This window comes from Lissotriton vulgaris, chromosome 4_1 (assembly GCF_964263255.1).
Source record: "Lissotriton vulgaris chromosome 4_1, aLisVul1.2, whole genome shotgun sequence".
Lineage (NCBI taxonomy): Eukaryota > Metazoa > Chordata > Amphibia > Caudata > Salamandridae > Lissotriton > Lissotriton vulgaris.
In genome coordinates, this window is record NC_141691.1 from 736,786,285 (window position 1) to 736,812,856 (window position 26,572).

The 26,572-nt window shown below is 49.6% G+C and overlaps 1 protein-coding gene across 5 annotated transcripts in view; it reads left to right on the forward strand.

Moving 5' to 3' along the window:
- Positions 1-26,572, forward strand: part of RPP40 (ribonuclease P/MRP subunit p40) — a 498,013-nt gene that overhangs the window by 338,631 nt on the left and 132,810 nt on the right. For 3 of the 5 annotated variants that reach the window (XM_086965034.1, XM_086965036.1, XM_086965038.1), the window contains one exon: positions 7,716-7,914. In XM_086965034.1, coding sequence (XP_086821160.1) covers positions 7,716-7,914 — 199 coding nt within the window. The remainder of the gene's footprint in view (positions 1-7,715; positions 7,915-26,572) is intronic. The other 2 variants (XM_086965035.1, XM_086965037.1) reach the window with 1 other exon arrangement.

Here is a 26,572-nt window from a genome sequence, read left to right on the forward strand (position 1 = left end):
AAGTTAACAGGCACATCAACTCTAGGAAGGACCAGTAGTTGCCCAGCCCTAGTTTCTGCAGTAGTGACAGAACCATCTTCTCTGCACACTGGGGGGCCATGAGGTCACTTAAGCCTTCCTGATATGATCCAAGGGCTGAGGCAGTCCATAGCTGATGTCAGAAAGTGAGAAGTCTGCATTACATTTTGTGCTAAATCCTTCTCTGTGCAAGGTCTAAATATATTGGTGTGAGGAGAGTGGTTGGGGGAAGGGTAAGTATTGATCTCAAAAACCTATTTTCCAGAATGTCTAAACTGTTAATATTTGAACTACCCCATAGTTACGCACTATACATTGTAAATTTCAAGGGCTGGGGCTACCCTTCTAGATACAGAATGACAAAGAATTTTGGCTAGTTGAGGGGGTTGCAAGTTGGCTTTCTCCAACTGAGGGGCCCAACTCAAGTTGGGTGTATGCCTGAGACCAAGGTAATCTAAGTCCACTACCCAGTCTAAAGAGGTATTTCCCACTAGCTGACGTCTGTTGCAGCGGCTCTCCTTGCGATTTGAAAAAAAAACATACACCTGGTCTTGGAGCTATTAAGTTCCAAGCTAGCTCATCGCAGAAGGAATTAAAGAGGTCGAGCAGAAGCTGGAGCTCCTGCGGTGACTTCGAAATCTACAGACTATCGTCTGCAAAGAGGAGGGCCAGGATCATCCTTCTCCCAAGTTTGGGCATGTCACCCCATCCCTGCTTACGTGCTCAAAAACCCTATCAATGGAAAGGGAGAACAGTGCGGGGACGAGGACACATCCCTGTCTGACTCCATGGTCTACCTTAAAGGGTTTGGTCACCTGCCCATCCTTTACCCATCTAAGTTGGGTCATATCAGCATGCATCCTTACGAAGATGTTCATTAGAGGAACATGAATGCCCATTCTCTCCAAAACCTTCCGGGTCTTCACCCTCTGAACCCGATTGAAGGCCGTTTGTACCTGAACAATGTCCACAAATAACGTGCCCTTGTTGATTAACACCTCCCTCCAATACATACAAGAAAACCTAGAAACCTGACCTAGAGTGCTAATGTTGGCTCTAAAGCCTGCCTGCAAATCAGTCCCTTGCTCACTCTACCACTCGATTCAAGATAAACTGGCTGATGAAGATAATGAATTGGAAACCGGTCCCAGGATGCTTGTTTCCGGTCCAGGATTAAACCTAGATCAGTTGACTGGGGGTGAGTGTTTGATTTGCTCAAACGCTCCGTCCATCATCCCCTTTGGTATCACTTTGTTCGCCCTAAGTTGGCAGGGTATGCCCAGATGTGGGTCCCTTGTTCACTCTACCACTGGATTCAAGATAACCTGGCTGATGAGGATAATGAATTTGAAACTGGTCCCAGGATGCTTGTTTCCGGTCCAGGGGAGACATGGCTTGGCAGTTCGGGCCGGACTGTTCCCATGAGGCACAGGGTCAGACTGATTTGCATATGGCCATGTCTGAACTGGGGTGGTGGAGTGAGCTAAAGAATGGTGATTGATTAAACCCAGATCAGTTGACTGGGGGTGAGTGTTTGATTTGCTCAAACGCTCCGTCCATCATCCCCTTTGGTATCGCTTTGCAAATCAGACAGGACACCCTCTTCTGAGATCCAATACTGCAGATGCACCAGCACCTGCTTGTAAAAGTTTTTGGGATCGAGTCGGTCACCCTAATGGGTCTATAGTTCCCAGGGTTTGCCTGGTGTCTCTTTTTATAAATAGGAAGGATCTCGGCTAGTTTCAATGAGGAGGAGATATCTGATCTTAAAGGATGGCGTTGGTTGGTTAAGATATTTATGCATGGGCCCAATACTTCTGGGTACACTTAGTACAGTTCTTTGGGAAGCCAGTCTGGACCCGGGATATGGACAGGAACACAGAAATCGATCACAGCCAAGGTCCTATTTGATGAGTGCCCAAGGGTGCTTGAATCATCTTTGACACCCTATCACCCTCCTCACCATTAATTCTTTATATGTACAATTTACTAAAATGGGCCATACACTTGTTTTGTTGAACACAAAAAACGAGCTCAGTTTTGGGGTCATTAAGGCAGATTGTTGTAGTTTTCCAAAAAGATGTATTATCTTTTAGGATCATGGCTTCATGTAGAGAAAACCACATGGAGTTCTCCCACTCCTTTTTGGCTAGATCCAGAACGTACCTATACCGGACTCTAAACCTCATTGTATCTATGCTGTAGTTATTCTTTACTGCAGTTAGGAGCTCACTTTTATCTAATCTGCATTAGCCATTGTACCAACAAGTAGACTTAGACCCCTTCTTCCCTCCTCTTCACGTTTTGCCAAGCAGTTCCCTGACTTCAGAAAAAACGGGACTCATGACTTCAGCTCATTGCCACCCTCCTATGCTCTACATGGAGTTGGGACAGGAGTTCTACCTCTTTCTCCACTCTTGCTTGGGCTTGCGGAAGCAGATTATTTAAAACCCACTGGTGCAGGGTCACCCTTCGTCCACGCGTTCTTTAACAAGTAAGGAGGAATTGACACTGGAGTGAAGTACAAACCAAAGATCATTTATTAGCATTCATGTATGGGGCCTCATCCGGTAAGCACCATAGAGATACTCAAGGAGGAAGCGCACTAAATGATGGTTACACAGGTTTTTATAGCAAAAGATCACAAACAAGTGACGCCCAGAGGTAAATAGAGCTTTAGGAAAAACACACAAATGAGGTAACAGTAAGAATCGACAGCCTTGGTGCCTTGTGCAATCATCGCATCTTAAAGCTGCTCAACAAGATATGCTATCTGGGTAAACTTTACTTGAGGCTTTACCCTTCTGTGAAAAACCCCGCACAGATGCCAGCTGTTCTTTTGCGCTGACTCCGCATGTATACATAGCCTACAATACCCTAATATAGATTCTTTACCAATGTTTATGCAAGTGCTGTGTCAAGGATAGAGCCGGGGCTGAAAGTAGGGCAGGTGTGAAAATGGATGTTGCATAGCTCAATCAAAAAACGAGAGAATCTGATTTAAAAATTCAACAGGCTTCCTCCAATACTGCAGGATTTTTACCACCCAGTTCCATCTAATAGGCTTCTAATGGGATTATTGTTGATTGGGAAATGGCCACTCAGATCCATGTTTCCTGAGTACTGGTTTAGTAACTGAATTATCTAAAAGGGTCAGAATTAGCACATGATGGTGGCTGTCGGTTCTGTCCACCACAAGCATGTCTAAAACTTCTGGCCACAGCTTCACATCAACCAATAGTTAGTTCTACTATGGTGGCCCGGCTTATTGAATGCCGTTCTACCTTGTCAGTCTGAGAGGGTCCTGCCATTTGTAGCTTGTGTGTCAAAATCAAACATAAGTGCTAATGCCTGGGTTGGGCTGCTTTAGGGGTCCTTCTCAAACATGGCAAATCTAAATATGTGATGCCTCACTGCTTTTTCCAGTACTGTGCTGAGTCAGAAGGAGTGCCTGTTAGGGGCTCAAATGTGATGTTAAAATCTCCAGCCACCAACAGTAGGCCATTCCCCGTGAGCTCAGAAAGGGATTGCTCTAGCAAATTTAATACTCCAGTCTTCACAGTGCTAGTTCCTACTTTATTATAAACATTAACACATTTTAAGGACAGCCCTGAAGGGAGCTCAAGCCCAACTGCCATAACATCAAGGGAGTTAATAGAGATGTCCCTGATGTTTCACTGAAGGGCCCAAATTCCCAGCATCTTGGGTGGTCTACCACTGCCACTCCGCATTAATGCTATAGGAAGTGAACCCACTCTTGTGCATGGGGGACAGACACCATGTCTCTTGGAAGAGGCAGATGTCTTGGGAATCCACAACTTTGCCCCATTCCACTTCAGGAAGCCGTTTGGAAATCCCTGCCACGTTCCACAACAATATTTTGAGTGATGGCAGCTGGGGCAAAGTCACGGAGAGGGGATCTCCAGTCATTACCTCAGCATCCTGAATTTTATTTGCATGCACACCCTTTCCTTTACTCGCAAGAGGCCACCCAGGAAACGTTGAATGACTTGTACATATTGATTTATGGGATCCCCTTCAGCTTTCAGAATCGAAAGCCTGATTGGACCGGCCATCTTCAGATTTATCTTCCCTTACCCAACATTCCTGGGCATCAAAATTCAGTCAAGGAAGGGCCTTTGAGGACCTAATATTTTTATTTTATTTATTTATTTATTTGTTTATAAAGCGCCTGAATCACCCCATCAAGATATCTCCACGCTCTGACAGCTATAGGCATCCAAGGGGATACAAATTAGAATAAAGTCGCTTTTAACATCTTTCTAAACCTCAGATAGTCAGTGCATTGTCGTAAGGGGATAGGGAATTGGTTCCAGTATCGTGGGGCCAGGTGGTAGAAGGATTTGCCACCCATTCGTGCTTTTTTGAAGCGCAGGATTTGGAGCAGTGCTTTGGATTCGGAACGGAGAGGTCTGGAGGGCAGGTACCCGAGAAATTTGTCTTTTAAGTAACTGGGACCTAAGTTGTTTAACGATTTGTAAGCCATACAGCAGATCTTAAATTTGATCCTCTTTTGCACTGGTAGTCAGTGCAATTTATGGAGAAGGGGGAGAGACTCGATTCTGGATGGATCGGCATTTCGTTCAAAGAGCTTTCATTAGCTGTAATCAGTAGAGCATTGCAGTAGTACAGGCGGCTCAATACCAGTGCCTGTACCGAGGTCTTCCGAGTGGAGAGTGGTAGAAAGGGGAAAACTCTTCTAAGGAGACTGAGACTGTGAAAGCAGGCTCCCACTGTTGTGGAGATATGTTCCTAGTCTATTCCGACGCCCAGGTTTTTTGCCACCGGTTTTGGATTAGGGGCAGATCCTAGAAACTCCAACCACCAGCTAGTGGATCATCTAACTGTTGCTTCTCCAAATAGCATTATTTCTGACTTTCCTGCATTTAGTTGGAGGAAATTATCCTTCATCCAGTCCGCAATAGGTTTCATACCCTCCGCAACGGTGGTCTGAATGTTGGAATTAGTTTTGTCAAAGGAAAGAAGAAGTTGGGTATTGTCAGTGTAAGATATAAGACAGAATCCCAACTTTCTCAGTAGTCTTGCCAAAGGGGTAATATAAACATTGAAAAGAGTAGGGCTCAGACATGAGCCCTTTGGTACTCCCTGAGCGGAAGGGGCCAAGGTGAATGGTTTGAGTTCTTTCGGACAGAAAGTTATCCATCCATTTCAGGGCATTCCCTTTAAGGCCTATGTTCTTCTGTCTCCCAATTAGAGTTTGGTGGGAGATGGTATTGAACACTGCGGACAAGTCAAGCAGCACCAAGAGTACCGCTTGACCGCTGTCCAGCAGCGCCCTGATATTATCAGTAACTTTCACCAGCGTGGTCTCCGTACTATGTGTACTATTTGTGTCTCTCATAGCTTGAGCAACACCAACTTTGTCTAGACTGACATCAGCTGCCGGGCGCAAGGGATGCAGGTATTAGCTTAGGGGATAAATTGTGAATCTATGGCTATAGCAACTATGTTCGTATGAGAGAACCAAACCTTCACCTTCTCATATTGGTCGTCGGAGCCAGAGAGCCTTTCTACACCCACTATGTTGCTTTTAATTAAAGAATAGCAATTGCGGACTTGTCTGAACCAGTGTGTAACTTTGTTGGTAATTGATTCATGGCCTTCCCAGGCACTTACTGTCAACTTGGGGATCTGGGTGAGGTTGATTGTGGCCTGATGATGCCCTGTCTGCCTGGGAATATAAAACGTGTTGCATGCCATCCCTCTAGATTGTGCCATATGGAACTCTCTAAGGAAGGGACACATATGCTCATGGCTCCTGGGCTCCACTCTAACCTGACTCCCACCTTTGGGGTCCCACCCATGGGAAACCAGACTGATGTCCCGTATACCTAGGGTTGTTACTTTGGTTTAGGGGGCGGTTTGAGATAATCTGAGGGATAATATTTCCTGGGGTGGGTGGGATGGAAGCTGTTGGGACGTAGCTCTATGTAGCAAAAGGTTTGGCCCCCATGGTTGCTGCTCAAGTGGTTTCCCACCCTTTCACCACCTGGCAAAACAATACTTTTAACACGATGGGAGTATTGTGTCCCACGTTCCCTCTCCCTAAATCTCTACACTGCCTTCTTCAGAACATGACCTGCTCTCTTGGATCCCCAATTACACCCATTAAACATCAAAGAATTGAATAGCACTCCAAACTTGTAGCACTGGTCGCATCAGCATGAGACCCCTCGTTTAAATCAACATGAGGACAAAGAATTGAGAAGTGTTTTCAACACTCGATTACTGCTTCTTTACATTTAGTCAGGGGCTCCTCTTTGACAATAGATTTAGGGGGTGCAATACATTCTTCCCCCAACAACGATGCAACGCACACCTGGGATTTGTGAAACATTTGGGGATTTGTTTGGTGGGCGCAGTTGTAGTAAGATTGGTAACATTACCACTAGAGGAGGAGTTAGGTTAATAATGTTCTCTCATTCGAATAGTTCATTTCCAATTCTGTCAATTATGCAGTTTCCACGTACCCAGGATAGGGACTTCTTTTTTGTTTTTGAGGATGCTGGGACCCCTTCCGCTGCCTTCCTTTTATCATTTTATAATCTGAGAAGTAATGGCAAACTCTGGCACTCAAACAATAATACTGGGGTTAGAAAGGAGCAATTGCACCAAACGTAATCGCCCCCACAAGAAGGTAACCTCAGAAAAACACAGGGCTGAGCATACACTTAATAAAGTCTAAACTTTCCTCAATGCCAGGTTGGAGACAGTACACACAAAGAACCACTCCCCCCGTTGTCGCCACTCTCTATTACACAAAAATGGAATGGGAGAGCTGGGACTCAGTAGCAGAGTTTCCCCCAGTGTCACTAGGTGATGCCCGCCTGATTACTCCTCTTCCAAAGGCTCAAACACTTTTGATTTAAAAGCACTGAAGAAGTCTGTATTAGAGGAAAAGTACTTTGGTAACAAGGAAGAGATGATCATGGTGCAAAGCAGAGGATGAAGACCCAAAGTAAGAAATCCAAAGGGGTGGTCATGCTGCTTCCTGCCACTGACGGGCGCAGGACGGGCCCATCCATATGCTCGGGTACGTCCCACGGGATTGCAGAGGCGCTTTTTAGTGCAATATGGGAGGCCCGTCCCCTTGGCCTGCGGTTTAGGAAGGTGGAGGATGGAGTCCCCAAGGGTCGTAAGGGTCTTTAAGGTTAGGGTACCCCATGGCTGCTCCTCGTTGTGTCCCATGCTTTGGGATTGCAGAGGCACTTTTTAGTGCGATGCAGGAAGCCACACCCCCTTGGCCAGCTGTCTGCAGCCAAGCCTCCTGGCGCTTAGGAAGGTGGAGGATGAGGTCTCCAAGGGTTGTAAGGGTCTCTAGGGGTAGGAGACTCCAAGTCTGCTCCTTGTTGTGTCCTGCACTGCTGGATTGCAGAGGCACTTTTAAGCGTGGTGGGGAGGCCTGCCCCTTAGCCCTCTGTCTGCCACTTAGGAAGGTGGTGGATGGAGTCTTCAAGGGTTGTAAGGGTCTCCAGGGATAGGAGACCTCAAGTCTGCTCCTCGTTGTGCATTCCACAATCCTTTCATCTATATTGAATATGAGAGAAATCTGTTGAAAGAGCATATGTTGAATTATTGTTACTGTCAGACTGAGAAATGCTGTGACAATTTTCACACATACATAGTTTCTGTTATTATGTTTTGTGTTCTTTAAGGTGCAGCTGAATCAATGATAAAGTCATACTTTTCCAAATATGAAACAAAGGAGCATTGTCCAAAAATGGATATGAGAACTTTAAGAGATTTGCCATGTCCTGTGCTGCAGAATCTAGACCATAAGGGAAGACCTGAAGAATCATGCAGTGCAGAGGAGCTCTTTGACTGGATAGGAGCAGTTTCAAATAATGTCGACTGGTGTGTATCCTTACTTATGTTCTATGGAGTATTTGCATAAATGTCAATTCGATGTTGTAAACCTCTTACAGTGGACACATTATTAATGTTTTACAAGTCCATTCCAATATTATGGGTACAAATACATAGATACAATTATTTGTAAAAAAACCCTTGCTTTTTGTTACTGAGTGATTTGTCTGTTGTGCTCCTTTTACTTTAAAGGTAATGGCATTTTGTTGAACAACTTTTAGTTGTAAGCTTTTCTTATTTATTCAAAATAGGAATAATACAGTATGTATGATGACAAACACAAAAGTAATATGAGATGCTGTGTACACTCAAGGAATTAAATTAAATGGTCAAAAATTATTATAATGTCCTTGTTAAGTTGGAGATACCCATGCACAAAAGATGAGATACAAATAAGATGGTTTAATCAAGTTATATCTCCTGAACATGATGTCAGCTGCACTGGTCACAAAGGTTCTTCAGCTAACAATCTCAGAACCCTACAACCATCACATCAAGCATAATGTAACGTTAAATGGCACATGCCAGTCAGTACAGGGAAGGGGAAAACCATGGCATAAGAAATCTTCCCCTTTATATATTGAGGAACAAAACATAACTACATTGCTACAGGAAAGGACAAAAATAGAAGACATATTCATAAATGTATCATAGGAATTACCAACAATATAAAACAACACACTCAAATAAGATACACAAAGCTAAAACAGTAAACTGTTAACATTCAACATAATCCTTCCGGTATGATGGTTGTCAGGAAACTCGTCTGGAGCCTCTTGGGACCAACATAAAATCTCCTCCAGTACCCCCATTCAAAGCATAATCATACATTGTAGATCGTCTACATTCAGTCCTTCCATTACCTGTCCCACTAAAGGTATATTCCAATGTTGACCGTCCACATGCATTCCTCCCATCCCCTTCCCCACTAACCAACACCAACCTCATCCACTGGGACACATCCATCAACCCAACCCATAGGAGCATCAGAAGATAAGATGGTACCAAGTGAGAAATACTATCTTACCAGTAATCAACCAATTGAATTAATAGTGAATTAATAACTAATACTGCTCACCAAGGCAATTCTATTATTACACTACAATTTGCTGCACTCAACTCTTATGAATCTCTCACTAACAGCTAATATTTGGGTGGAATCCGAAAACCTAGACTGACCTGTACAAACAAGACCAGGAAGTCTGATCCTGGCAAGGTCACCCTCTTTAAAAGGATGCACTTTGATGTGGTGAAACAAATTGTACCTTCTCACTTTCTTTCTCAGTATCCTGTACTCTTCTTAAACACAGTCTTATCAATCAGTTCTTAAGTAAGGCCAATTTGAGAAATGTACCCCATAGCAAATTTAATAACTGGTTCTTCTATCTTAAAAGTCTGAATGGACCACCACCAGTGGTGAAATGGGACGCAGTATTGTAGCTCCAAAACCTACCCCTCAAAGTACACTCTGGATCAAGACCAGAGGTGATGTCCAAATGAATGCTATTGTTATAGCTGTAATAAATGCCTTTGGAATGTTATACATGTTGTGCAGACGGGTATGATGTCAAATGAAATGGGGAAACAGAAGCTAGGATGTGATGCTGGGAGACAGTTGAATGAGATCTTTCTCTACTAATAAAGACATTTCCCAAGACTTTGAGACGATCAGTAGCAGAGAGATGGGCCGGTAGTTTAAAAGGCTACAAGGGTTCAGATTAGCTTTTTTCAGAAGAAGAAGGGCCATGGCGTGCTTCCACCTCTGAGATACGAACCCTTCTCTCAATGAGGAATATAGGAGCTCCGATATCTTGGTTAAAAAGGGCAGTTCCAGTAACGTAAGCTTATTTGGTGTTAAGGGATTGAGCGGAGATCCTGAATTAATAGATATTAAGGCAGCTGGAAAAGATGCAAAATCCAAAAGCCGGATTATTAGCCTCCACCAAAGGCCAATTCAGAGTATCCTTATAAAGTTAAAACCTGCATTTAGCCAACTGTGAGTGAATGTTTTCCACTTTCTGAATACGAAAAATTAGCTAACTCATCACATTGGCTATGGGAAAGAAGAGTAGCAGGAGAGATAGTTCTAGCGTCCAATAAATCTTTTACCACCTTAAAGAGAGTTGTCTGGCAATTCTGGGCATTAGTGATTTTCTCTGTAGAATATGTGGCACGAATGGACTTACAAAGGACATGATAACCTTTTAAAGACTCCCTATATTTGATCTTGGCCTCTTCCGCAAGCAACTTCCTCCAGCATCTTTCCAGCACTTTGCAGCTTTTCCTTTCTAATTTAATTATGTCCGTTAACCATGGGGCTGGCGAGTAAATTGTACCTGCCCATTTGCTGGTAGTTGGCACAGAAACATCAATAGCCTCAGTGAGCCAGTAATGCATTGTGGCTTGATGTTATGTTAGCTAATTTTGTAGAGCGCACAGCTGCCCCAGCAAAGGGGTGTCCCGCCGCTGATCCAAACCAGCCTGTTGTAAAGTAGACTTAGAACTAAGCAACTGCTCATTCAGTGTCAAAATGTTAAATTTGGACCAATTCCTAAAATCCGATTTAGAGTTATACGGTAGAAAAAAGGAGAAGGAGCCTTGACCCTAAAAGGCACAGAAAGTGGTCTGACCAGCAAGGCGGAAAGGGTGGGTCTATCATCAAATCCTTTATGTTAGAGAAGATGGGGGTCCAAAAGATGCCCCGCAATATGTGTGGTGACTGACGGCAGGCTTTGCGCCGGATGGAATGGTGGAATATCCTGACCGGAGTAACTCCTCTATGGCACAATGGGCGGCTGCCCAGTCTGGCGGTGTTTCAGGGCTTTAGGGGATGGGACAATATAGGTATCTCGACCTTGGGAGACGTGCTGAGGGGTACGACTCTTAAGTCCTTTCAGGAACTGCGGGAAGAATTTGACATGCCTCGCTCCTAGTTTTTTCGATACCTCCAGTTTTGTCATGCAATATCACCCAGTCTAGTCGAGTTCAATCCGTTGGAAGCGAGACTATTTATGGGAGACTTAGAGACAAAGAAAATATCCCGCATTTACCAGGCACTGGTCACTCACTGTTCTTCTACGCTGCAGAGGCTCTAAGAGCTATGAGAGGCGGATGTGGGCGAGCTGGAGGAGGAAGACTGGATGGAGGCTCTGGCCGCCCCCAGGGGTGCGGCCATAGCAATGCGTCACCGCCTTATCCAATTAAAATACTTACACATAGTATACTTTACCAGGGCTCGGCTGTGGAGGGCTGGGTTGATTGCCTCACCGGTCTGTCTCCGTTGTAATAGGGAGGACGGGACATTTCTACATACAGTGTGGAGCTGTGAATCCCTGAATAGGTTTTGGAGGGGGTCCTGGCCTGTATGTCTGAGGTGTTGGGATGGGAGCTTCCCCGTACACCGCAGTTTGCCTGCTACATGTTATGGAGGGGGTGGGGGGTAATCTTTACAAGAGACACCTGATGCTACGTGCCCTTACATTGGCAAAAAGAGACATTGCTAAAGGGTGGAAGAATACACAAGCACCGTCTGTGGTTGTTTGGAAAAAGGGGTTAGCTTTTTGTATTGGGTTGGAACAGCCGATCTTTGTGGCCAGGGGATGCCCGCGGAAACATTATAAAATCTGGAAGCACTGGGCGGATTAAAGGGGCCTATGGCTTGAACCCCCGGTGGAGAAGGATGATCTTCCTGGGGTGGGATGATAGGTGCGGATAGACACGGGGAGAGGGGATTGGGAGCCTGGAAGGAGGGTGTGCATATACTGTGACTATGTGTTTTCATCTGTTCTTATCACTGCGAGTGGGTAGAACCTAGTGGGTTTGTGCGACTCGGGGGGAGGTAGTTGGGGGGAGGGGAGTTGTGGGGGCAGGGAAGTGGGGAGGGGGGGGGGATTCCAGTTTAATGTGATCCTCCTGTAGCCTATTTGTACTTGCATACGAAAAGTCGATTTCCATTTGGATGATGTAATGTGTTTTTTTGCCTGGAATGCAGGGCCCTGCATAATATTTGCAATCTGACAATAAAATCTGTTTTAAAAAACAACGTGTCAAACTGAGAATGCCTAAATTCTCAATGAAAGAGGAATTTTTGGTTGCTCTTCTGGTCATCAAGATGGAGATTAAAATTCCCAAGTACAGGAATGTCAGCATTTCCAGAATGTAAGTAGCCAATAAGTTAGGTAGGTAGGTACACCACTTTCAGACATGCCACAGGGGACGATAAAGCAAGGCCCCAGAAAATGTAAATTTAGAAGTAAGAAAAAGTGTAAAAATCAGAGCTTCACATTCTGGTACCACAAATTCTTCAATTTAACATTTATAGACTTTTTAAAAAAAATAATGACAATATCTCTGCCTAGGCTATCTGTCCTAACTAAAGAAAAAGTTGCAGCAAGTGCCATAGTTATATCTGGCAGAGAACCTGCTAGTAGCCAGATCTCAGTAAGAAGTAGTGCATCCGGGTTATAAGCTCATAGAAAATAAATAAATGTTGGTGTTTAGGGAGAGAACAACAGTTCAGAATGAAGAAGATAAATATCTGATTCAGATGTTACACCTCTGAAGGCCCTCACTGTGAAGTCTACCAATCCTTTCAATCAGTGAGAGGTTAGCAGGTGAGTGTTGTAGAGTGTGACTTTCATCACAGAAGGAACGGAACAAGCAAAATTGCAGCAATTGCATGTAAAAGGGCTCACCCAAGGGTTAATGACCTGACACCGTACATTACAAACCAGCTGTAATGGTTTTTAAAAAATGTGCATTATATGACCTTACGTCTGGCTGAAACGGGCCAGCCAGCGGCCGCTGGCCCTGGTCGGGCGCGGACGGACGCAGACAGGCTTGCCTTAGGTGTGCCAGCGGAGCACCCGCTGCACTCGTCTGACCAGCCATGTGTTTTTATGACTATTCCACCCTCCCCCCTGTCCCCCGACAACGACCCTGCTAACCTACTGAAGTGTATTAATAAAAACAGTAAAGCTCCACTTCCCTCTGCTCAATCTGCAAAGAAAGCTGCTGCAGAAAGTGAAAAGAGCAGCAAGTAAGTTAAGTTAAATAGTACAAATTGCGACGCAAATAAAAAAGATTAAAAGGGCAAAAGAGAGGCTCTGCGCAGTGAAGGAACGGAGCAGTATACTGGCAGTCTAAGCACTGCGCGTACGACCATCCATGTTCTTTTTATGGACCTTGCCCCCTGACAACTAACCTGCTAACCAAGCTGGAAGTATATTAATGAAACCAGTAAAGCTCCACTTCCCTCTGCACAGTCAGGAAAGAAAGCTGCAGCGGACCGGGTAAGGAGCAGCAAGTGAGTCCTTTAAAATATTACAAAGTGTGACACAAGTAAAATATATTTTTAGGGGGAGAGGGGGGATTTGTTTATTGAATTTTACAGAGAAATATAGGCTATATATTCCTGACAAATAGACATATAGAAATGTGATACACAGAAGTTGGAATCCCTCGAAAGGGGGGGTGGGGTACCTGCCACAATATGCCCACAAACATTAGCTCCATGATAAAAATAGAAATTAAAAGAATAAACAGCACAACTCCAGCATAATCACGAGACCTCAGCAGGTGCGGGTGAGAAGAACTGCAATGATAATTGTTAAAATAAAATATATTAAAATAGCAAAAGAGAGGCTCTACACAGTTAAGGAACAGAGCAGTGTAACAGCAGTCTAAGCTCATTAGCTGACTTGGTTTAAAGTTGCGATATCACCTTGTTTTCCTATGCAGATTTCTATTCTATTCTATTTGAAAGATTTGTAGAGCGCGACAGCTGCGCCAGCCAAGAGGTGTTCCGCGCTAACAGCAAATAGGCAACCACAAGCAGGGGGGAACCAGAGCGACCTACACAGTGGGAAAGAGAAAAGTTTTGATAGCTTTCCTGAATCCGAGGAAGTTACTGAGGCCTCGAATATGGAGGGGCAGTGAGTTCCAGAGAATAGCCGCTCTGTCCCGGAAGGAGCGCTCTATGGCCCGAGTCCTCCTAATCCGAGGGACCACTAGCAAATGTTGGCCCATGGAGAGAAGCTGACGGGAGAGGAAGTAAAAAGAGAGCAAATCAGTCAAAATGTTAGGAGAGGCGAACTTCAAGATTTTAAATGCTATGCAAAGAGCCTTGAACTCAATCCGTTGAGCCACAGGCAGCCAATGAAGGCGGCAGATTGTGTTAGTTACCGAACAGACTCTGCGCAGACCCAGAAGTGCTCTTGCTGTGGCGTTCTGTACTCTCTGTAACCTGTGTACTTCCACCTTGTTAGCCCCCAGATACAGAGAGTTCGCGTAATCAAGCCTAGATGTAATCAAGGTCTGAATGATGATCTGTCTGGTCGGGGCATCAAAGAAACCCAAAATAGGTTTAAGTCTGCGCAACAAACCGAAACAGGTGCCCGCCACCTTCTTCGTTTGGGTCTGGAAACTGAGAGAGTTGTCCATCCAAAACCCCCAAGTTCTTTACAACCTGTTTAGGGGGGGGTGCCTAGATTCGTAGGCCACCAATACTCATTCCATAACCCATGATCCCTACCCACCAGCAACACTTCCGACTTGCTGGCATTCAGCTGGAGGCAGTTAGCTGTAATCCACCCGGCAACTGCAGCAAGATATCCTTGAAACTTAGAGGCGTCATGCTTAGAGTTGCTCGAGAGGGCTACCACCAGCTGAGTGTCGTCGGCATAGGAGACCACAGTCAGTCCTCTGCGCCAGGCAATTACAGCCAAAGGTTGTACATACAAATTGAAGAGCAGAGGGCTCAGAGAAGAACCATGTGGTACCCCGTGCTCGGGAAGGTGGACGAGGAGAAAGGGGGAGCAAACACCTGATAAGTCCTATCAGAGAGAAATGACGCTAGTCACTACAAAGCAAGGCCACCGATGGGATTGCATGGGACACAGTGTTAAATGCGGCACTGAGATCCAGAAGGATCAGTGCCGATGTCTGTTCTGCCCCCATCGCTGTCCAGAGATGCTCTGTCACCGCCAGGAGCGCCGACTCAGTACTATGGCCAGGGCGAAAGCCATTTTGCAGGGGATCTAGAGTATTATTGGAGGTCAAGTGGCCTGAGAGAAGGGAGTTAATATATGCCTCCGTGATCTTGGCATGCAATGAAAGCAATGAAATTAGCCTGAAGTTCTGTTTTTTTAAGTCCAATTAGGGTTTTTTGACCAATGGTATCACCCTAGCTTGTTTCCATGCTGTGGGCACAACAGCTAAGCTGAGCGATTTGTTGATCACTTGACCTAGGAGAGGAGAAATAGTTGGTAACATTTTCCTGAAATGATCAGGTTTCAGTGGGTCGGCCGGTGAGCCTGACTTTATTTTAGTGCAGAGGGCAAGTAAAAGGTCCTGCTGAATCTGAGGGAAAACCTCTAAGGTGGTGATCGTGCCATTATATCTCAGGGCAGGCAGTTTTCGCTGCGGGAAAACATTTATAGATGTCTTCTACCTTTTTAAAAAACCTTGAGGTAAGCTCCTCGCATTGCCTGTTCGAGGTAATCAGTGGGCCAGCGACCCCCTTCTGATTTTTAAGACCTGAGACAATTGAGAAGATACTCTTAGCGGGATTGGGGCTGTTACCGATTTCTTTAGCGTAAAATGCAGCGCGCTCAGTATGGATAGCCTTATGATAAACCTTTACAGGATCCCAATAGCGATCTTTAGATAACGGGTCAAAGTCCCTTCTCTAAAACCTTTCATGTTTTTTGCAGGTTTTCCGCAGCACAGCTAATTTGTAATTGTACCACGGGTTAGATTTGGAGGTGCGGTTCATGGAGCATTTAGCTGGGATCAGCTTATCCAGCAGCTCATTGATCCAATCCGAAAAGGCCAAATTAGCCTAATCAGGATCCATTTGTAATACCGGAACAGTAGCAGAAAGGTAGGCTTGGAGTTGATCCCAATTTAATTTGTGCCACGGGCATTTAAGGGAGAGGGGTTTGTCTAATTTGCACACAGGTACAGTGCCCTGAATAGACAAGGGGACTAAAAAGTGGTCAGGCCAAAACCGGCGGTTTTACTGTGAGGGATGAAATATTAGAAAAATCAGGGTCCAGCAGATGCCCAGCCAAATGTGTAGGACCAGAGGCACGCTGATCGAGCTGACAAGCAGCTAAATCTGCCACCAGATTGGCCACATCCACATCAAGGTGTTTATCAAAAGTATTGACTGACAAAGTACTGACTGTTTCAGCAAGGGCTTCCCTAAAAACTGTGGCTGGGCCCGGGGGACGATATACCAGTAAAACAGTCATGGTATATTTAGGATTAAAAGCAATTTTAAAACAAGCGCATTCACAGCCCAAAATGGCCTGTTTAATGAAGGTGCAGGCATAGCCGGTTTTGACAATAACCGCAATGCCCCCACCTCTCGTTTCTCTTTTAAGGGTATGAATAACATAATACTCTGGGAGTGCCAGCCCCGGAATCGCCACTGAATCTTCAAATAGCCAAATCTCGGTTAGAAAAAGGGTATCAGGAGATTCAGTTTCCAAAAGATTATAGACGTCACCTGTTTGACTAGGGAGCGACAATTCAGATGGAAAATAATCATACTTTTGCCTGGGGAAGGGGGGCAGGCGTGTGGAACTACAGGGATAATGGATGTGAAGCCACAGCATTTACAGCTAAAGGGACCCTCTAAACCCCCCAAACCGTGGACCTGACACCTAACAGACAGCGTCCTGAATTCTAAAAGCTCATTCCGGTCATAAGTATGTTTTGGTTTTGTAAGATTGGCAGCATGTCTGGCGACGGCCTGGCGCGAACGGGCGCAGACGGGCTTCCCTTTGGTGTGCCTTCGGTGTGCCCACTGCGCGCGGCCGGGCTGACATGCGAGTTATGTATGCCCTGGTAATGGAAATGAGGAGAGGAGAGTGGATGACACCCAAATCCTATTCTCCTTGTCGTCTGCTCAGTATCACAACTCTGTGGCACTGAACTCTTGCCTGGGTCTTGTCTCCACCTGAATGAATGCCAAATCTTTAAAACTAAATGGCTTTAAGATTGATGTAATGGTGCTGGGCAAGATCCCTCTGCTCTGGGGACCTCAGCACTAGGCGTTCTTCCTGAACCTAGGCTTCTGGCTGGAGTCCAACCTATCAATGAAACCGCAGGTGACCAAAGTAGCCTTGACTTGTTTTGCCATTCTAAAATGGCCAAAACTGATCTTTGGATACGCCCTTACTCGGCCCAAAGGACAGTTATTTAGGCCTTGATCCTATCATACTTCAAGCTCATGCCCTCTATCCTCAGGTGTGCATGAGGGTTTGATTTTGAGCCCCATACTTTTCAACATTTATATGCGCCCCTTTGCCAATGTGGTGGAAAGCTGTAGACTCACTCGGTTCTCCTAAGCTACTGATACCCAAATCATTTTCTCTCTTTTTCCCAATGAAGATTGCAGCTCTGATACTCTCAATTTCTGCCTCAAGAAAGTAGCAACTCGAATGAACAGGAATAATTCTAAACTTATGCTGGTGGGTAACCAACCTCATCTTAGGGACCCCCACTATTGGCCTTATGTTCTGAGGACTTCTCCCTCCCCTGTTTCTGTTGTTAAGAACATTATGTTTTTTTTTGGATAATAAACTTCTGATGAATCATCAAATCACCAGGGTATCCTCCACCTGTTTTGGCATCCAAAGGTGGTTAAGAAAAATAATTTGTCTGCTCCCTATTACTGCCCAAAGAACTGTAATACAGGCAATAAACATCTTTAGGCTGGACTACAGTAATATTTTCTATCTATGGGTTCCTATGGGTTCCCTTAGAAGGCTTCAGGTAGTCCAGAATGCGACTGACCAGCTTCTGGTCCATCTTCCCAAGCATTCTTCTGCCTCTAATCGTCTCTGAGACTTTCACTGGCTCTCGATTGAGAAGCAAGTTACATTTAAAGCGCAGTGGTATGTGCATAGGACTTTGTCAAACTCTGGTCCACTCTACCGCAGATGCCTGGTGACACCTTACTGTCTCAGTGAATCCGTTTGCTCAAGCAATTGTAATCTCTCTACAGTCGCAAGATTTAGGAGGGCCAGACAGGTAGGTGAGTCCTTCACCTATCTGGGTCCAAGTTGATGGAATTCGCTACCTGCCTCCATGAGATCTTGTAAATCCTTTTGTCTTTCTCACAGATTCTTGAAGACCTTCTTTTTGAATTATCTGTTCCTTTAGTTTACTTAGCACTGGGAAACCTGGCTAGCGTAGCAATGAGCTTTAACTATATAATAATATTAATTATTTAAAATTTGTGAAAACGTGACATCCGCCTAAACAAAAGCAATTGCCACAGAAGGCATGATATCTATATCAAAATCTATTGGAACATCACCCTTCCCCCCCCCCCATTTCTACCTACATTCAATTGGCAAGACCATAGTGGGTTCCATTGTTGGTTAATCACGGCTCCCTATGAGGGTTTAGGCATAGAATACTTTGTGCTTTTCTTGAGACTGAAACAATCAACGGTGGCAAGGTCTCCAGTGTTATAAGGCTGGGAAGACAAATTAGCAACGAGCCTTGAAAATGCCTTGCTTCCTGATGTAGAGCAAGGAGCATGTGACTGTAGTCTGTGTCAAAATAGTATGTTTAATGCTGTGCTTAATTTGAGCCATTGGTTTCTGGTGCTAGGCACAGGCACTAGATTTTCGACACCTGTGCATATGACACTGCCACGCAGTGGCACGGTCTATCTATTTTAGAGATGAGCACAACAACAGTTGTTTATTAATTCAATATACATCGAAAATGAATAATACTTACCACCCAAACCACTCTTGTACCTTTAGGGCGTGGAGTAGTCTGAATTGTCACACTTATAAGGATGTGTTGATTAGTAGTTGAGTTTGTACTCTCTTTGGCAGTGCTGGCAGGAGCAATGGGTGGAGCAAGCTGCAGTGACCTCCTGACAAGGGGCCTGACACTTCTTTTTTTTAAATTAGGCACAGGTTAAAGGGCTATGAAATCTATTGTGACTGTTGTTGATGGCTGAAGAGAACAAAATACTGTCATCTCTATCCTTGGGAGCTGTTGAAATAGGGATGTGTGGTTAAACATTGCATGATGGAATGTGAGAGGTTTGAAGATTTGTTAAAACAGGGTAGTGGGGGGCGTGGCCGAGACAGCGATGTGAGCGGACGTGTCTCGACTGAGCTCCGTCGCCCCGCTGCTCTAATTAGCCTGTTTCTGCGTAGTTTCGGGGGGGCATCCACTTCTGGGGACCCCCAGTACACCACCGACCCTGCTGGTGACTCTTCTTGGCGGCGAGCCGTGGCTGTGGTGAATTCAGCGGTTGCAGCACCGGCCTCCGGGACCCCCGCGATCGGCCGCTGGCCGCCATCTTGCCGTGGATCCTTTGCTGGCACGTCTGGACTGGCTCCCGGGGAGAGGCCCGACACTGCGTCCCGGGTGAGGCTCCGGAGCACCCCTGCTCCCACCCGCGGCCTCACTGCACCAGCGGAACCAGCCTGTCGCCGGCGGAGTCGCGCCGGAGCGGCTGGAGCCGGGCTGCCACAAGCGGGGCACACAGCGGCGGCCTGGACGCCGCGTCTACGTGAGCCCCCGGCTTCGGCGGGAAAAGCAGGCCCAGACCCGAGGAATCGCCGGAGGCCCCTGCCCACGAGCCCTTGCTCCATCGCCCGTCGCTGGACCCACCCGGTGAGCTGCAGCGCGCCGCCTCCCACCCCCCCCTGCCGCCTCCCAGAGGGGTCCGGCGACTGCGAGGCTTGGCGGTTGGTCTTCCCGCCATCTTCCCCCCTCGGCGGAGGGCCGATCCCGCTTACAGAGGATCCCTGCCAGAGTGCCCCCTGGTGCCCCCGGCTGCCCTGGACACGTAGGCAGCGACCTGAGGAGCAGTCCGGTCGCTGCGTGCTAGCGAGCCCTGAGCCTTGGTGGGCCCCAAATCCACAGGACACGTCCTCTGGCCGCCTCCCTGCTGCGGCCCGGCCCTGCCAAGCCTGGTGGGCCGCAGACTGAGCGACCCTGCCGCGAACACACAGGGACCCCGGGAGCCTTTGCCTTCTGCTTTCCCCGGCGCTGGGCTTCCCGCTGCTAGGGAACTGGGACGCCCGGGGGGCCCTTCTGGACACTCTTCGGCTGCTGTGATGGGGCTGGCTGGACGCTGCACTGGGGGTAGGCCCTGACCCTGGTGGGACAGAGAGACTGCGCCTCACCAAGAGACTTCGGAGGCCCCCCGCCTGTGGGCCCCAGGCCCGACCTGCCGTGGGACACCTGTAGCCATCGCCCACCTAACGCCTCTCCTGCCTCAACGCTACCTTGCCTCCCCGGTTGCGCTATCTGCCCCCGCTCCAGCGGCCCCCCCACATTCTGGACTCCTCCTGCTTGAGTGCGTCCCACGTTTTGTCAGCGGACTGACCTGGCTACGGACCTGTGAGGGCTGCGGCACGCACTGCCATCTCCTACATCGTGACTTGAGCCCCAGATCGTGGGACCCGGGCAGCTGGACCACTGGGCACCAGCGCGACCTCCCTCGAAGCACCCCCCACCCCGGCCCGGGGACTGTGCGTGGAAGCCGATCCTGCCCCCCACTGCCCTGTGACGCCACGAGTGGACCATGACCCGCGGCAAAGGGACCAAGCCGGACCCCCCACCCACGACGACCAGAGGGGCATCAGTAGCTTCTATGTGGGGCAAGGCGGGCTCGCCACCATCCTCCGGAGGCCCCTCATCATCATCAGGGGGGAAGCCCCCACCGCCAGCCGACTCTCCACCGGTGACACAGGCCTTCATGACCTCCTTCATGGCTGATCTAAAGACTGAGATTGGGTCCCTCAGAACGGAGGTCCACACCTGCGTCAAAGAAATGCGCAGGGAAGTCACCGACCTCGGCGATCGAGTCGATGGCCTGGAGAAAACGGTCGACTCCCGCACCGAAGACCTAGAGCAGATCTGGCGGAGAGTGGCGACCCTTGAAGAACAACATATCCAGCTCCAGATCAAGCAGGAGGACTTGGAAAACAGGGGACGATGCAACAACCTTCGCATACGGGGTGTGCCACTTGGAGAAGAGGGGACTAATACCATGGCCTACGTGGCCCTGCTCTTGCAGGCGGTGTGGGGCGAGGAGGACGCCCCCCCGCCGCGCCTCGACCGCGCACACCGAGTCTTTGGAGCGGGAGGAAAAGCGGGCCTCCTGCCCGACATCTTCACTAGACTCCACTATTTTACTGAGAAGGAGGCCATTTTGAAGGCGGCTAGGGACAATCCAGACCTGCGGTACGAAGGCCACAGGATCCAGATCTTCCAGGACTTGGCCCCCACAACACTCCATAGAAGAAAGGTCTTCCGCCCGATCACCGAGAGGCTCCGGACCCTCAACGTCTCCTATCAGTGGGGCCATCCTTTTGCTCTCATTTTCAGGTGGAAGGGCAAGCGTAGGGCACTCAGGTCCTACCGAGAAGCGGCGCACCTGCTAGGCATGCCGGAGTCCCCGGACCACAGCCCGACTCGCCCCCCCCGCTCGGAGAAGGCCCCCCGCGCCCAGATTGGTCCACTGTGCGCGCCTGCCGACGGTCCCCTCCGGTGGACGCACTCTCTGCCTCTCAGACCAAACAGGACATCATCGCACACATCCGCTCCCTTGAGGGCGACCGCGTGGAGCAGGCCTCCCAACTCCTCGCTTCTGGCTCGGAGGGTGGGGATCGCCCCTCAACGCCGGAAGGCCGCTGATCATTGCTGTCGTGTCTCAAGCTACCCTGAGCGCGCACTTGCCAACTGGGCGCTTGGTTTTGCCCTCAAGCATCATGGTGACCTGTTCACACTGTTCTGGGAATGGACAACACCCTTTGCCTCTTCCAGGCCGAGTATCGCATCACCGAGCCCCAGCACCCCGTGGGCGCCCGACCGGGCTGAATGGACCCCACGGCCCGGCGCACCCCCCGGACTACCTCGAGGCAGCGGGGTGGACGGCCTCTGAGACGACTTGATTCCACACTACTTATCCAGATCTCCGCTCCCTCCCTTTGTCCCGTAGGAAGTGACATTCCTGAGTTCGTCCAAACCCTCGGGTAGAGGATGTCCGGTACCTGGGACACTGTACACTGGCCCCGTTGGCCTGTTCTGGTTCTGTTCCCCTTCTGCGCCTTTTCTTTTTTCTTTCTCTCTTCTCTTCCTACTTCCCCCTTACACATCCCTCTCTTACTGTTCTCTCCCTGCGCTTGCGGAGGGGTGGCATGGTGGGTCCTGCGGGGGTTGGCGCGCTGGAGACGAGGTGACGCTTCTGCTGTCCTGTATGAGGGGAGGTCTGCTAGGCCGGGTCTTGCGCGACTCCAACCCCCCTTAGTGCTATGACAGCAAACATCCCTACACCCTTGAAGGTCCTTTCCCTCAACGTCAAGGGGCTCAACTCTCCCAACAAGCGAAGGCAGATATGGCGCTACCTCCTACACCACTCCCCAGACATTATTCTCCTCCAGGAGACACACCTTCTCAGGGGGGACATCAAACGCATGGCGCACCCTAGATACCCCACACAGTTCTGGGCATCCTCTGACACCAAGACAGCGGGGGTGGCAATCCTCTGTAGGGCTGGCATTAGGCGGGGACCCGTGAAACCCTTTAAAAGCACTGACGGGCGTTTCCTCCGAGCCACGGTACAGATAGGCTGTGCACAGTTCACTCTAGGATGTGTGTATGCGCCCAACCAGTCGCAGGACAAATACCTCCAGACACTTTTGCGGGATCACTTCCCATCGGGCGACGCTAATATAATCCTGGGCGGAGACTTCAATCTTGTTTGGGACCCCGAGCTGGATCGCGCGGGCGCCCCCTTTAACGGCGCGGGAGCAATGTCTTCTACCCTCAGAACGCAGCTTACGGACCTGGGTCTAGTGGACGTGTGGCGCTACCACAACCCGGGGTCCCGAGACTACTCCTTCTACTCACATTCCCATCGGACGTACTCCCGAATCGACTATCTGTTTACCTCCCTTGAACTGGCCCGAGACTCCTTAGCTGCCGCTATATCCGACATCTCCCTGTCGGACCACGCCCACGTGGAGCTGTTACTGCAGGACCCCCAGGCTCGTGCCACTCGCGAACGCAGATGGGTGCTCCCGCCGAGTGTCCTTCGAGACCCAGATGACGTCGCCAGCATCCGTGACGCCATAGACTCGTATTTCGCCGTTAATGACACCCCTGACCTGCCCTTTCCCACGGTCTGGGATGCCTTCAAGGCCACCATTCGGGGCCACCTCACCTCCCTGGCGGTGGCGCGGAGGAAGGAGGCGTTCAAGATGGAATCTGACCTGGCCAGTGAGATCAAGCTGGCGGAGGCCCGAGACCGAGAAGCCCCCACACGGACGACAAAGAGAGCTCTTGCCAATCTCAGGGGGCAACTCCGCACCCTGCGCACTAACAAGGCGGAACACTCCCTGCTAGCGCTCAAGCAACGGTATTACGAGGGAGGGGACAAGGTTGGTCGCCTACTAGCCGGCAGACTGCGGGCGTGTGCCGCTAGGGCCCACATTGCTAATGTCAAGCGGCAGGATGGCACCCGTGCCACCTCCGAGAGGGCCAAACAGGCTGCATTTGTCGATTATTACTCCTCTCTGTATGCCGAGGAGCCCACCTCTGCGGAGGCACGGGAGGCCGTACTCGCGGACTTTGAGGGGTCCCCGCTGTCCCCGGCTTGTGCAGCCACGCTGGAGGGCCCCCTGCAGGAGGAGGAAGTGACAGAGGCTGTCGGAGACCTCCCCGTGGGGAAAACCCCGGGGCCGGACGGCCTACCGTTGACCTTTTATCGCCTGTTCCTGACCCAGCTCCGCCCGCATCTGCTGCGCCTCTACAGCTCCTTTTCTGACGCCACTGGCCCGTCCCTCGATATGGGCATGGCGGAAATTGCCCTGATTCCCAAACCTGGGAAGGACCCCGACCTATGTGCCTCCTACCGCCCCATCGCCCTCCTTAACACCGATCTTAAGATCTACACTAAGATCCTGGCCAAACGACTGGATCCGCACATGCCGGGTCTGGTGAACCCGGACCAGGTGGGTTTTATACGGGACCGCCAGGGGGCCGACAATGTTCGCAGGTTGGCGCACCTAGTGGGGAAGGTACACCATTGGAAAATCCCGGCCTGCCTCCTCTCGCTAGACGCAGAAAAGGCCTTCGACCGAGTCGACTGGACCTTCCTGCGGGCGGTCCTCGAGAAACTAGGTCTTGGCCCTACCATGATCTCCAGGTGCATGGCCCCTTACCTTGGACCACAGGCTAGAATCCGGGTCAACGGCCAACTGACACCGCCGCTCTCGATCCACAGGGGCACGAGGCAGGGATGCCCGCTCTCGCCGCTCCTGTTCGCTCTGGCGGTTGAGCCGCTGGCGGAGCTGATTAGGCGTGCACCTGACATCCATGGCATCCCCCACGGGGGGCGTACCAACAAAGTAGCGCTGTTCGCGGACGACCTGATTCTTACTCTCACGGACCCTCGGGTCTCCCTCCCAGCGGTGCATGACGCCCTCACACTGTTCGAGCGGGCGTCCGGCCTTAAAATTAACCACACCAAATCTTGGGCGCTTAACCTCACCATCCCCGAGGAGGAGGTCTCCTTCCTGAAGGGGGTCACGCCCTACCTTTGGGCGGATGACCACATAAAATACCTGGGTCTGGACCTCACACCCCACCTCGACTCGTGGTCCTCGAGGAATTGGGCCACTTGCCGCAAGGAAGTCCTGGAGGACCTGCGGAAATGGAAACCCCTGATGATTTCCTGGCTGGGGCGGCTCAACGCGGTCAAGATGTCGGTCCTCCCCCGCATTCTATATGTCTTCCAGTGCCTCCCCACCCCGATACCGATTCACTGCATCAGAAACCTCCAACGCGACCTCACGTCCTTCATATGGGGGGGGCAAACGACCCCGGTTCTCGCAGAAAGTCCTCATGGAACCGAGAGACAGGGGCGGCCTCGCCTGCCCGAATCTTCTCCACTACTATTGGGCGGCACATCTCCGGTTCGTGATAGAATGGGGTGCACGCGAAAGCGACAAGCACTGGTTCCACATGGACCGAGTGGTCACGGGGCGCACCATATGGGACCTGCCTTGGTTACCGCGGGTGGCGCGCTCCAGAAGTGCATATATGGCGGTCCCCACGAGGACGGTTCTTGAAGTATGGGACAGAGTGGCAGTGTCCAAAGGTCTGACCACGTTCCCCTCTCCACACACCCTCATTGCAGGTAACCCGTACTTCCCCCCTGCTGCTCAGACCCGGGCGTTCGAGAGCTGGATCCAAGGAGACTGCAGGGTTGCAGGAGATCTTTTTCTTGGTGGGTCGCCTAAATCGTGGCTGGACTGCAGGGAAGAATTTAGCCTCCCTTTAACCGCCAGCTTACAGTATGCGCAGCTGCGCCACTGGGTCTCGGGAGACGACATGTATCAGGCTGCTTCCAGGGCGTACACTCCATTTGAGAAGTTGGCACGCTCCCTCGGGGGACTGAAACGACTCATTTCCCAAATTTACAACATCCTGCAGCATCCTTCCACTCCGCCCGCGCATCCCTACCAGAGGCAGTGGCAGACGGCAACTGGCACTGAAATCACGCCATCTCAATGGTCTAGGCTCTGGAATGACATCCCCAAAACCCAACGCAGCATCCCGCAGAGGGAAAACGCGTACAAGATGCTAACGCAATGGTACTACACCCCCCTGCGACTCAGCAAAATGTTCCCTGCCTCCTCACCGCTGTGCTGGAGGTGTGGCACTGTGACTGGCGACTTCATACACATCTGGTGGTCGTGCCCTGCCCTGGCTGTCTTTTGGAAGGAGGTCCTCAGTCACATTAAGAAGGTGTTGGGTTTTCCCCTCCCTGAGGAGGTTTGCACACTCCTGCTGGGCATTCGACCCCCCACACTTAAAGCACTCACGCGCAGCGATTGGATCCTCACCCTTCACATGTTAGGCGCTGCCAAGCAACTCATTGCTCTGTACTGGAAGCGGGCTGAGGCACCGCCGATAGCTTCCTGGTTCGTGCGCCTCTGGCAGGTCCTGACCATGGAGCTGCTCACGGCGCGGCTACAATCAAGGGGGGTACGATTCAAGGCAGTGTGGGAACCTCTCGTGCGTCACCTGTGCTCCATCAGCTATGCCCGCCACATGCCTCCCAGGCTCCGCGCTCTGCAATTGTTCGAGGACGCCCTCATCCCTGCCGATCCAAGTAGACTAGGCTTATAGTCGCTTGCCCCAGTGCTGGTTTGCGTCTTATGCCTCTTGTAGGCGACCGCGGATACACCTCCCTGGCCCCTCTCCACCTCACCCCTGCTCTCCCTCTTCCGACTTTTTCTTCTTTCTTGCTTGCCACTCTGGCTTCCGCCCCCCTTTGGGGCAGTTTGGTCCCTGTTGGGCCTTTGAAAATGTGACACCACTGCTCTCCTTCTCATACGCGCCTCCCCCGTACAATGACACATTGCCAGCACATGGCCACCTCTTGCTATATTTTCCCTTAAGCCACGCGGCCGGCCCCCCCGGGGGTTGTAGGCAGGGCGCTGTGTTAAGGAATCCACCTCCCCTGGTTAACTACTCCTACTGACTTTTCTCTGCGCGGCCGGCCCCGATAAGGGGTTGTAGGCTTATCGCTGTGTTCACAATAAAAACAGATTTGAACAAAAACAGGGTAGTGTTCGACCGAGTAATC